The sequence below is a fragment of the Copadichromis virginalis genome, linkage group LG7 (genome assembly GCF_057382275.1).
Source record: "Copadichromis virginalis isolate Kocher_CV1m ecotype Utaka linkage group LG7, C_Virginalis_male_GT1.1, whole genome shotgun sequence".
Lineage (NCBI taxonomy): Eukaryota > Metazoa > Chordata > Actinopteri > Cichliformes > Cichlidae > Copadichromis > Copadichromis virginalis.
In genome coordinates this window covers 26,544,587-26,558,376 of record NC_140624.1, presented here as the reverse complement: position 1 = coordinate 26,558,376, position 13,790 = coordinate 26,544,587, and the positions used below count along the sequence as shown (strand labels likewise).

At 39.0% G+C, this 13,790-nt stretch overlaps 2 protein-coding genes across 3 annotated transcripts in view; one reads left to right on the top strand and one right to left on the bottom strand.

Moving 5' to 3' along the window:
* dnajc24 (DnaJ (Hsp40) homolog, subfamily C, member 24) overlaps positions 1 to 13,790 on the top strand; it is a 412,088-nt gene that overhangs the window by 388,824 nt on the left and 9,474 nt on the right. The window lies entirely within an intron of this gene.
* ska1 (spindle and kinetochore associated complex subunit 1) lies at positions 642 to 5,865 on the bottom strand. 2 transcript variants are annotated; one of them, XM_085462732.1, is made up of 7 exons: positions 5,724 to 5,865; positions 4,456 to 4,541; positions 4,244 to 4,359; positions 3,686 to 3,780; positions 2,904 to 3,029; positions 1,743 to 1,912; positions 642 to 1,103 (listed from the first exon to the last, which is right to left on the bottom strand). In XM_085462732.1, exons 2-7 carry the CDS (start codon positions 4,535 to 4,537, stop codon positions 955 to 957), a joined length of 738 nt encoding a protein of 245 aa, XP_085318858.1. In that variant the 5' UTR covers positions 4,538 to 4,541; positions 5,724 to 5,865; the 3' UTR covers positions 642 to 954. The 2 variants fall into 2 exon arrangements, with proteins under 2 accessions (XP_085318858.1, XP_085318859.1); XM_085462733.1 differs by lacking the exon at positions 5,724 to 5,865 and adding an exon at positions 4,964 to 5,178.

The following is a 13,790-nucleotide window of genomic DNA, read 5'->3' as shown; positions in this document are numbered from 1 at the left end:
TGAGTCATATACATATATAAAATTACTTATTACTTTCAGCCTGTGTGTTAGCGTCCCATTGATGACGTGAATGCCTGAGAAGCTGTTGCACAAACTGAGCCTGACCATAACTTCTGTTCTGAGTATCAAGAGATTGATCACCTTTACTTTAATCAACCCGGAGTGTGTTCTTCCAGAGTTAAGCATGCGAGTTATTCTACCAGTCACGCATTAAAGTAAGATAATGAATGACCATTGGAGCTCTGATACCAGGATTCACCATGGCACCAACAAAGAGAGCCTCCATTTTAATCCAGCGGCCTCTGGAATATAAAGTTTTCAGTGTGGAACAGAATTTTTATTTCATAAACCACTACCAGGTAACCCTGGGGTAGTCCCAGAGCAGACAGTATTACCCTTTGTCTAACCTTGTGGCAGGTTTGTGGTCTTTGGCTCTGATAGCGTCTTGAGAGCGACTATTGCTACAACATCTTCCATTCTTGTGATGTTTGTGTTGCTTACAAATGATATTGCAGGAGTTTCAGGAATGTTGCTGTAATGACCTCACACACAATAGGTGGTACTTAATTGTAATGGAAAACGACTGAAACGGAGCTGAGCAGAGGTGCTAGTGTAAAAGGGCTATAAATCTCTGAATGAAGTCTCAAAAAAACCACAAAAAGCAATTTAATCATAACCAAGCTTTCAGACATGTAAAGATATTATTACATTATTACAACATAATGATACAGAAGAGAAAATGTGCCATTTATTATTACTAGTATCTATTATTACACTATATGACAATACAACATACATATAGAAGTTTAAGTACGCAAACATATATATATACCAGAAGCGTGTTAAATGTTTGGTATGTCTACCTATCACAACAAATGACATTTACCTATGTAAGCCATTTACAAATATGGCAGTGTACTAGAGAAAAGGAAAAACTAACTGAAAGAGTCTTTTTCATAGCAGCATGTAGCGGGTGAGCCCTCCCCCTCGGAGCTCCCGCAGGCGCTGGCAGTGTCGCAGCATGTTCAGAATCCCCTGAAAGCGTTTGTCCACCTTCATCTGGGTAAATTCACGAATGTCATCCTCCACCACAAAATACTGACCTGCAAAACATTTAAGCACAACTGTGAAACTTTGTGTTTTACAAACAATCCTTTCTCAGAAACTGACCAATATGGATGTGATAATGTACTTATAAAGAGCCAGTTGAAAAAAGTGATCTCAAATATCTGAGATGTGGGTTTGCATTTAATGATTCGCCCACAAAGCTGAAAGCAAAAGAAAAACAAGCAAGTATAACACCGGTATCCTTCGTTTTTTAATTTTCAGGACAGTTTTGTTTGCTCTGTTTAGTCCAAAATGATTTTTATATCGCTTTATATGACTCATGAATACTTAAAAACAAACAAATAAAATAAATGGCAGAAGAAAGGTCTGTGGATCATTAAAAGCCTATGCTTAGCTGAAAACACTAAAAAGACAACATATCAAATATTGAAGTCTAACATTTTCACTGTCTTGAGGGGAAAAACCCAGAGATGCTTTCAAAGTGATCAGAAAAACCTTCACAATGATTCTAAAATGTGATCTTAAAGCAAGAAAGACTTCTGTTGCAAACTAAGGAGCTTGGTAAGAAAGAAAGCTCTTTGGACTAACATGACCTCTATGACTGAAAACCTACACGCCCATTCTGTCTTCCTGAGACGTACACAAGTAGCACACAATTTTGGCTTGCAGGATACCTTTTGTATCTTTGGTCTCTTGGTCCTTAAAGCGCTGGTGCAGCTTTCGTGAGTGATTGTTGAGTGTTTTCAAGGACTGATGGACAATCTTGTACTTGGCTGCTACAGCAGTATTGATGCTCTCCACTGCTGCATTGAGCTGCTCATATGTCACACGTCCTTTCATGTACCTGTATGAACACACATCAGAAAAACACCGTTTCATGTTATGTCTTCAGCTATTATGGGAGCAATAGTGAGCGGTATGGGCATAATGAGCCAACCATGGTAGAATAGAGCAGTGTAACTGAACTAGATGAGGCCCAGCCACCAATGACATCTGCTGAGCTGACTGTAGCCAGACTGCCCTATGATGACGGCTGGAAGTCATAAAATCAGAGAACTCAGGAAGGATGTCAGTCACTAACAGAAATGCAGAAGGGTGTCATGACACACAGGTCCTGCATGAATAAGAGGTACAAGAAGTCTCTAAATGAGCTCTGGCGGGTAGCACAAGCACAAAAGCACAAGGGCAGATCCAGCCAGAGCTTAGACGCTTAGTCCTGCAGGCCAGGAATAAGCGAGATATCGACTCACTGCTCCACCACACGAAGATCTAAGGCAAGGATATCGGGATGTCCTTTGGACTGGATAAGTATACCTGAATGACTGCAACGAAACGGAAGGTGATCCAAAGCAAAGGGGTGGAGCTACAGAAAGCAAAATAGTCAAATACTTCCAGAAAGTAAAACAGGTGCTGAGAAGCCAGCTGAACAGTAGGAAAAGATCCAAGCCATCAAATATTCTTTAGCAGATATCAGACACCCAGCTGTAATAAAGAGGAAATGGATGCCACTGATATGAAGACATGAAAACTCCTCATAATGAACAGACAGGTGTCCAGCATATTATATGATATTAACAAGCTAGCACGCACGCACACACACACACACACACACACACACACACACACACACACACACGTTGCCAGATCCTAGCAGGCAAGGCATACATGGTACCCCATAATCAAGTAGCTGGCATTGTATACAGAAACATCTGTGCCAAGAATGGCCTGGAAGGCTCAAGGTCAAAATGAGATAGCCTCCCTAGATTGTTTAAGTGGGTTTCACAAAGGTTTCATACATAAGGTCATTTTGAATTACAGTGATTGATTATACTTACTGAGGGATGCTCTCAAACTCTGGCATAGTGACAAACTCCATCTCTCTGACAAAACTCTTGCTGCTCTTTTTTTCTGCTGGCTGAACCTCTACAGCTTCTTTCTGATTTATTGCAGGTTCGCTTCCTCTGGAAAATAACAGATCATAAGCATTTACTGCATATTTTGTAAGGTGGTGGGCTCTACAAGCAAGGTACAGCAACAGTTGAAAGCAAACATAATGCGTTTGTTTTTATGCTGAGAAGAGCGGGGGGAAAACAAAAAAAACAACCAAGCACTTTTTGATTAACAGCAGAGTAATGAAGTCAGCTGTCTTAATCCATCTGCAGTTCTGGTAAGCTCCACTTAGCAGCACATGAACTCTCCACCTGCTCACCGACTCTCCACCTCACGATGGATCTCCAGAGAGCAACAAGAACAACTGCTTCTTGCTGCCCCCCATGAGCTGGATGGTAACACCGGGAGTTGTGGTTCAGCATCTGAGTGTTATCAAAGACTGCTACAACAGCAGTCTGAGCAGAGAAGCAGGCAGTATGGAAATCCACGACAGGAAGGACCGGGCTGGATAGTTAGTGCCAATTTTTCAAACAAAGAGAAGTAAAAAATTGAGCACAAACAACATTCTGTTGAAAGGGTAACATAACAAAAAAGGTAAAAATGCTGAAGCGGGTTGCCAAATATATTTGATTCATAGATCATTAGAGAAATACTGCTTTATTCAAAATAAAATCCCCCATTTTCCATTAAAAAAAAAAGCATAAGTAAGCAATCCCGGTATTCTCACTTGAGCAGGCCCTTCTTCCGGGGCATGTGTGGAGGGATGTTGTTCTTAATGTGCTGAACATCCTGTAGATGCTTCTGGAAAACCTCATCAAGTTCCTGAGTGAGAAAAAGAGACTGTCAAACCCTAAAACCCTCCGCTCACTTAATGTTTTACTCTGGATGATTTCATTATTTGTTTTCATCTCTGCCATTTTTCCTGCATTCACAAAATTCTGGCATCCTCAAAGGGTGCTTTTTAAGGAAACTAAATGTTGTTTATCTAGGTTTTCATTTAGAAAGCATTAAAAAGCCATTTTGCTGATCAAACTGTCAGGAGAAAATGAATTTCTATTTTGTGCATGTAGTCACCCCTGAAGGTCCACTCTGAGCAAAGGAAAAGCAAGACATTCATGCTAAAAATTAATATCACTTCAGGGGCTTGACTGGATGGCATGTATCAGTGACTAACTGGTTTATGCAGTAGTTAAAATTAGTTATGGCAGTCACAGCTTATTCTTCTTTATTGGTGTGAATGTTAGACTTGTTTGTTCCAACAGATAAACAAACGCCTCTACTTTACCTTGAGATGCTTCAGGTGCTCCTTCTGCTGGTCAACGCCTTTTTCAAACTCCTCCAGAAGTCTCTCCAGGGCAAACAGTTCTTGTCCAAGTTTCTTCGTCTTGTTTTGAGGCAATTCTGTATGCAGAGGAACATTTTATGTCACAAAACTTAGCAGTGGTTCCCATGGATGCAAACACTATCATCAGTCTCATACAAGTGGACATGTCATACCAATAACTGACAGATCCAGCATGTGTTTTATAGAAGTTATTCTGTCGTGAATGTGGTGGCTGATATCCTCAAGGTCGCCCATTTTTCTGAAACAGGGTCAAATTAAAACCATTAACATTGGAATTTAAAATTCTAACCTGTCAAGCATGCAGGTGAAGGTCATGCACAAAACTAAAGTAGAACTTTGATGATATCAAACTGCTTAAGGAGAAGAAAAAGCAACAGGCACGACAATGAAAATTGGATCGAAAAACATTGCCTCTCTAAAACCTTAAACATTTAAGTTGTAGACATGGGACATGTGAGACTGCTGCTCCAGCCATCTCCTAAAGCGAGCGCATTATGTCAGACACACATCACTTTTACACTGATGACCCTCACGGCTCCATTCAAACACTTCGACAATTTTGATGGACCAAGGTAGCATGAATATGACAATGCACTATGAGAGATCTGAAGAGTAAACCAGTGGAATAATACACAAATGGTCAGAGTTTTCTTAACGTACGTTATATTTTGACGGGTTTCATAATTATGAACTCCATGTGCTGTTCGTAGTTACCGGAATACGTCCACACACGGATTAACAAACAGGTCAGACACTTATTAAAAGATCAGCTTATAAACTTTAATAGGCGTCAATGAAAGGACAGCTAAAACCAAAGGTCTGGCTCCTGCTTATATGCTGTCAAAACCCATATTACAGTCTTGTTTGTTTATACAAACTCGGCACTTCCGGTAGCTGTTTCAAATTAAAGGGGGGTTACCGTGTCAATGCACAGTCATTTCTTAACCAGGCTCTTATTCTGAAACATTTACAGGAAGTCTGTGGAACATACATAAAATTACGTGTTAAGACAAAGCGCTACACAAGGACAACTTATTAATTCATCATTACTCTGAGTGAACGAGAGCGAGAGCAACGACAGGGAAGAAGAAGACCGCTGAAATGTAAGGGTCAAGAGCTATAAAAGCCAGCCACAAGCAGTGCAGTTACAGCTAACTGATGTACGGAAACCTGTTTGCTATTACTGCCAGCAACCTAACCGTGCGCGCGATCGGTACGCTCGGGTTGTCAAACAAGTCTTTCTATATGAGAGCATATACAGCATGTACACTGTTTAAGGTACGAGCGTATGACAGGGATCTTATGAACCCATGACGTTAGTAACAAGTAGGAACAGACTGAAGGTGGAAGCGTAACCTTTGCCATAAGCGCCATCCCGTCCCCACACCTGTACACACAGTGTATTATTAAGCTCACTCACACATTTAGCTGCTCTCACTTCATCGTAGTCTTCCTCAGTTGCTACTTTCCCGGCTCATTTCAAATGTCACGTCACGAGACGTCACGGCCAGCGCATGCGCTGTTCTAAAACAGCGGAGTCTGGAAGATGGCAGCAGAGTGGTACAATTCTGTTTTGTCACTGTGACAACTGGTCCTGACCAATCTTTTGGCCCTTTTCTACAGTATAAGAAGGATGGACTATGTCATAATGTTATTTTATGTATAGCAAATTTTTTCATACACAAATGTAGATTTACCAAAACATCCCCAGGTTTGTTACTTTCTTATACAAATTGAAACTATATATAAAATCCTTAAGTTACTTAAAGGAAATAAACCACAAAAACTATATGATATTCTTAAGCATCTTCCCACTGAATCGAATAACTGAATATATGCTTCCCCTTTGTTTTTGTTTGTCTGTTTTGTTTTGTTTTCTCTAATAGGCAGCATTTCACTCAATTTTGTATCTTGGTCATTTGTACACATCTATATCGATGTAAAAATTCATTATTTCTGTTTTATATGGTTACATTGTTACTGTAATCGCTGTTCTTTCTGGCAATTCATTGTAATCCTTTGAATTTGTGCAGCACTGATTGCCGTATTTGTATATGTACTTGAAATAATAATAATATATATTTTTTTTTAAACTGTCCTGACCAGTGACTGTGAGAGACAGTTTAAACCCTCACTGGTTCCTGCCACGCTAAAATCAGTGCACTTCCTGTCACTGCTACATTTAAAGGAACCTTTTTCTTGCCAATATTGGATTAAAATTATTGTTGCCTGACGTCAGTGTTACAAACATGCATATGTTTTAGCTGGTATTACAGAGAGAGATGACCTTTCATCTGAATGTTAAATTCAAGTTATTAAGACTTGTCTCCTTGTGTGTGCATGTTTTTAACACAGAAATCTGTTAGGGGAAAGTAACTTAAGCAATTTTTTGTAATGTTTTGTTTTGTGTTTTTTGTGTGTTTTTTTTTTTTTTTAAGGATTTTTGTTCTTTGTTCATGGATGATAAACAGCCATGAACAAAAACCATTTGTTCATCCAGTCTAATTTAGTGGCACTTGTCCAAAGATGTTGGATGACAGATGACTTCTTTTAGTAAATGCTCTGATTCTTTCGTCTTTGGCTGGGAGATAAGGCGACCCTTGTTCTCCGCCTGTTTTCAGTTTCTTATTATGTGGTTTCTTCCTTGAACACTATCATTCTCTCTGCTTTGTTTTCGTAGCAGTAGAGGCTTCTCTCTTGCAATGTTGTCAGTACTTGTTCCGCTGCACCTCAAATCTGTTTCCCTATAAAAAGAAATTATTCACTAACACATGCACAGTTGAAGAACAAGACTGCTCAGTTCATGTTTCATAAACCCAACATTAAGTTTACATTAAATAAAATCTTGGGCACAGTAAAGAAAATTTCTACACACAGTAATGGTTAATGCTCATTACTCCATTACCCCAGACAGTTGAATGCTGGAAACCCATCTTCAAAAAACTAAATCTAGCATAGTACATCTTATATTCACTCTAAAACACAAAAGGTGTCTTTTAATATTTGGCCGAAGGCACATCGATGTGTTCAATAACCAACACAGATGACTGACATAGACCTTTCAATTATGTTCACACGTGGTAATAAAAAGTGTTTTATTATTAATACTTGTTATTATTTTCTCCTTCTTTTAATATTTTATTTTTAATCTAATTTATTGATATTTTCTGATATAGTATTTAATTTAGTGAGATAAGATGGGGGTAGGGTTAGGGGGCAAAGCAAAAGCCCTCCGACAACATAGCCCCTGGGATCACTGGGGCACACAAACCCCTTACCACGATAAGGTGGCGATTCACTTTGACCTCCTTATCAACATCCAGCACTGTGTACAGACCTAGCATTTCAGAAAGTGTACAAGAAAAAATATAAGGTTAGACATGGTTAAAACTGAGGAGAAATCGACAAAGCATACACTACACATACATGTGTGAGGCCATTCTCAAGGTCACTCCGACATATAAAATGTAATGTAAATGTAATGATATGGTGAAAATCATTTTGTCTTGGTAACTGTACAGGCTATGTACCAGAAGGTGGCACAAGCACCCAGACCTTGAAATAGCATAAGGCGGAGCACAGTGTAAATGATACATGAAGTGAAGAGAGGTCACTATGCCTACTTACATATCTTACATAAAGCAAAAGACCATCCTAATAAAACAATGTTAATTTTCAAAAGCTGAATTTTTTTAATGGATTCTTATAACATGTACAAATCACATTTAGGTTTCTGCACACAGTCATGTATAAATAGAAATCAAACCTTTCCACACACATTTGAATTAATTTATAATGTTTTATATTCAACATTACCATATATAATATTACTTATCCAAATACTGCTCTGTACTGCTCCTATTAACTTTAGCTAAGAAAGCGCTGTTAAACAACAAAGGAACAATTAGACCAAAGACTCAAAGTTTGCTTGTGTATTTTAGAAGTGCACTGTATCCCCGGAGAGAGGCTTGGGTTTCATGCCTTTTGGAAAGTGCTAATTCAGCCATGTTTGACTGAGCTAGCCTGCGTGTCAATGCAAGCTCATATCACACGCTCTGTACTGACGGAAAGCTGTATATGCCAGAAGAGCAGCTTCCCAGACAGCAGCTTAATACTCACTTTCAACCTGGGAGTTAAACTTTTTGAAGAAGTGACAAAAGCCTACTTTTTCAGAGGCGCTACAGTGTCCAGAGTTGTACGCAGTGCAAATGTAAAATTATTAATAAAGTAATCAACCTCTACTCGAGTAGAGAAAGACGAAACCTATTCCTGCATATTCTCCTTCTTTTATGTGCTCCTCCTGTTCCTGTTGCACACATAATTGTTTTCAGTGAGGTTAAAGTTGCTGTCCCTTTGGATAACTGTCCTCTGTGCACCAAGGGAAATCTATTCTATTCTAAAATGAGTGAGAACTTGTCTCCAAATTATAATGAGATGGTAAAATAGTTAAAAGGGACACTCAACAATGTAACGTGGACTTTCTATACTGCTGGAAAGCTTTCTCTCGTTTTTACTAGCTATCTTGCTCTTTGTGTTGATGTTTGTGGTTATCAGCACAGTAATACTTAAATAAGAGGTAATCAACAGGAAGTACTGAGCCGCACACTATCCCAGTCAGACAGATGCCATCATGCACCCAAAAGCTATTCAAAAGTTGTTAAAGTTACTTAAGAGGTTCAGCTGTGTGATCACATTTTCTGCCCTTTAATGCTTAAAGGTATGATAGCTTATCATATTGAACTTCGGAGTCATTTCAATCAAAAATAGCTCTAATAAAAAATGTAAATTCTATGTCTAAAATAATAAAATTCAGCTGTAGTTGGGCTTTAATGGAAAACCGATAATGTAGTTATGCCACATGTCATATTTAATTGACATCAATTGGCAGGCTCAGTGTGTTTAAGGCCTGCAGCTACTGCTGCTCTATTTCGTCTTGTGTCTCTTTCTGGCCTTCTCTGCTGGGGGGGATCTTTTGCAAAAAAATTTTTTTTTAAGAATTCTTTTTTACATACAATTACAATTTCATGTCAATAGCACCTTTAGACATATATTAGAAAACTGGCAACATGTTCAACCCCTGTCAGCTATATCAATCCAGACCAGTTTAAAATGCACATTGTACTGGACATCTGAGGTGAACGTTATTAGTCATTTTTTTAAATGGCTGGATACAGATACACACCTTTGGTTCAGTCTGTGTTCTCAACTGTCAGAGCTGGCACACACACCGTTTTATCTGAGCAACTTGAAAAGGGATCCAGTTCAAGTGATGAAGTGGGGTATTTTCACCCAGGACTGAGTTACACCAAAGGCTATTTTAGGCAGTGTCACCTCTGTCCTTCCTCCTGGACTGTTGGACAATAAAACAGGACCTGAAAAATGCTTACACTAGTACAGAAGCATTTTAATTCTCAGATAAGTAAACATGTCTGTTAATATACCATGACGCTTTACTCTGAACAAAAATAAATAATAAGTTCATCTAAATAAATGTGTCCATCTGTACCTTTTATATTCTTGTTAACTGAGATATTTTACTTTTACTGAGAATGCTAGATACTGAAAGTCAGTGGTAGCACTTAGTCTCCGTCTTACGGCTCCATACAGTATAGGAACTATTTGGTGAGAAACATTGTCACTAAGCAACCCTGTTAACCTGAACTGAGTTCACTGGAAGGAATTATTTTTACTGCTGGGTAACTTTAGCACAGTGAGAAGTATTGGAAACCAGTAGGACACTATGTTTTTCCATTATAAATATTTTAAACACATGGAAAGAACTTGTGGTATTACATCCTACTGTAAACATGGGGATATTTGTTCATGACACAATTCTTTTGGATGTCTACGCACTGCTTTAACTTTAGGTGTAATCTATCATGTCATGCAGCTCCTGAAATTCATGCATTGTGTTTACAGCTTTTAAATCCTACTCTAATAATCACTGCACTTATCCCCATATTTACCTATCATTAATCTAACTTTTCTGACTGAAACTTGAGACGTGTACCTGTTGAGTCATGAGGCAACATGAGACAAGACCAGAGCGTGGTTCACATGCCAAGATGATGTTCTGTTAAGTCTCGGAGATGACAAGCATTCAACTGTATGATTCTCTATTTCAGTAACCTAGACCACTGAAAACTCAAACATAACATGATAAAGTTAAGACAAAAAGCACCAAAAGGTTTTCTCCACTGCAGTGTGATGACAGATGGGAATGTACAAGCCCATAACATGTAGTCTTTTACAAGAAGTTGGTCCAATATAAATCAAAGTTTATCAACCACTGAATTGAGCCAGACTGTCAGACTGACTAAAGGTGTTTTTTTTAAAAATGGTCCTTGAATCTCATATGTTCATGTGGCACATTTCATCTGCAAAAAGTGCTGGATATGTTCCTAGGAAATGTTCTTCATCAATCTGTCCATCCTTTAATTCTTAAAATGTACTAGTTAGATTTCCATGAAGTCATATTCAGTTTTGGTGACCTTACATTGTTTCCTGTAATGCCATAAGACCATAAAACTTGACTATACTATTACATTAGAGTAGGAAATAAATCTTAAAGCAGTTAAATGGTAAAAAATGGTCTGTATTTATATAGCGCTTTACTAGTCCCTAAGGACCCCAAAGCGCTTTACACATCCAGTCATCCACCCATTCAAACACACATTCACACACTGGTGATGGCAAGCTACATTGTAGCCACAGCTGTCCTGGGGCGCACTGAGTTAAGAAGATGGATGATTAGCAAATATTGGTGGTGTATTACAAAGTGCGGTTAATGGGTCAGAGAAATATGTTCAGCTTAAAGTCAGTTTTCAGAGTTACAAAGGTTGCTCTCTTTTTATCTTGCTAGATCACTATAGCAACTTATGCTGAACACAGAACCCGGAACAGGTTATATTCAGGTTGGAAGTCCCAGGGTTACACTGATGTTGACTTACAGTATAATTTAAATGCTATACAGAGTCTCTGCTGAACTAATATGTTTTATAAAAGCAGCCTGTTGAGCTGTATCTAACTAACACTACAGGAGTAAGCCATGCAGCAGGGCCACAGCAGCAGAAACTGCATCACAGGGATTTACACATATTCAGTTGATGAAAATGCATAAATGTTTTCAAGTTTTGCGCTAATCTGCTGCCAAGTCTGTTTGGAATTACAGCTGATAGAGCACAAATAAGAAAGCCCAGTTTGTTGGACATTTTTGACCAAAATATTTTTATCAGTAAACTAGCTGGGACCACATCCTCATTTTAGGTTTGACAGCATTTCTAGTAGATAAGGGTAGATGGCTTAAGCGTGAATTGAGGCTGCAGTTTGGGGAAGGCCAGTAAGGGTACTGGTGGCGGCTCCTGGGACTGGGCAGATCCCCATATGAAAACAAGAATGAACAGCTTGTAGTGTTGGAGGGGTCATATATAGACCCACCTCCATGCACCCCCCTTCCGGTTGTCCCGCTCCTGAAATTCAGATAATTTATCTCCAATGAACAATTTTCCGCCAGCATTACTCTTTGATCTCTGTTACTCGTTCTTCTGTTATGTTTCTGATTGGAGTTGACTGGTTCTGTTTTCTGTGACTGGGGTCAAAAAGAAAGCCACAAAGAATTATTTACACCTGTAAAGTCAGAATGTCTCTTCCTGCTTAAGTAGATTATCCAATTTAACTGTCCATCAAACTGATTACAATCAGAACTGATAATAAAATAGCAGTGTTTATAGAGAGAGCACTTCCTAAAGCCACATTACAAAGTGCTTCACATAATGTAGCAACTTAATAACAAGCAAGTCTTATTACAGTACACAACATTCATAGTTCACTCAGGGATTTATAAACAACAGTCTATTGTTTTAACACATTGTTGAAAGTTTAAAATGTATAAACACTTAAAGTTATAGATACAGAAATTTCATTAATTTCGACTAGCAAACATCACCCACAGGCAGTTTTCTGGGCAGTCTTCATAGTGTATTTAATGGTGACAAAATTCTCATACAAATTTTGGTGGCTGTGAAGTTACATATGAGTGATGTGTGAAACAACACAACTGGAGAACCTTTGCAGGAATAATGAATACAAAAATTAAAAGAACTGGGTTTTAATGACTGTTTAAAACAAAACAAAACATATAGATGTGAATAATCGCTGTATGTGTGACAATATCAGTCGAAGGTTTCATTCAGAATGGCCTTTACTTAAATAGGAGATAGGGTATATGCATATATCAGTATAGTAAGATGATATGTGACAGTAAAGTCGAACACTATTTTTAGTGAGGCAGAGTGTAGATGTGCTTCTGAAGCATATTGTATCATGTCTGTTGGAATCACAATGTCTCCAATGGGTGCGATCTACTCCGTCAGTCATGTCATAGTCCTGATGTAGCACAGTTGTGCCCCCATTGTATTCCCAGGGTGAGCAAACCTCGCAACTAAAAACTGATTATTTGACCACACACACGTACACACACACAGTCACTCAGTCACTCTGGTGAGTGTGTGTGTAGCTCTTTGGTTGAAGTACTGGAGACAGGTGCCACGAACTGGAGCAGAGCCTCACCAACTGCAGTAATCAAGAGTCTACAAATATCCAGCTCTGCCACCACCTCACTGCCAGATCGTAGTCTCCAACGCAAATGTGCTTTAGCCATCCTTTGATCTAGTTAGTTATTCAAGGCGGACTTGCTGATATTCCCCTCCTGAAATAACTCTCTCCTCCCTCTTGCAGTGCCTCCAGGCCCTGCTCTCCTTTCCTTCTGGCCCACCCCTTCCACTGGAACCCAGTAATATTCTCAGACCAGTAACCGCAGCTTCTCAGTCTGGACAGTCACTCAGCTTCTTATCACCCTTTGCAATGCAAACCCAGTTATTTGCTACCAGCCTCCCTTCATTTGTGTCTCTTTTTAGGTTTATCAGTACAGCATATGAAGAGGGACGTTTTTAGTTGTTTTAGCCATTTTAACTCTTTTTAACTCCTGTAAAAAAATGAAATCAACCACATTTACCCTTTTATGTATTTCTCAAAGAAGTCAATGGCATTGTTGAACCAAGTATTTCAGTTATTAGGAGCTCCTAACCAAACACATTTTACCGCCCACTTTCTAAACCCTAGTCTGCTCTGTTGTTCATTTTTACATTCAGCTATCATCTGATGCACTGGTAATGTGTGACGTGAGACGTGCCAGCTCACCAAGCGTTTTAGTGCTTTTATGGGTGATTTTAACCATTTGCTGATTGATAGAACACAACTTTTGTCGTCAACATCGAGGACAGGCTGAATTAGAAGACCATCACAGAGGTTGTGTACAAGAAAGGGAGCTCTTTCAATATGTACAGCAAAATCCTGGAGGCTTTTTATCAGGCAGTTGGTGAGCACAGTGTTTGCTGATTAACTGCTGGAGTTTGCTGATTAACTAGCCACAGGAAGGCTGGCTCTGTGATTGGCTGTCAAATGGTGGCGAGGCCATCACTGAACAAAC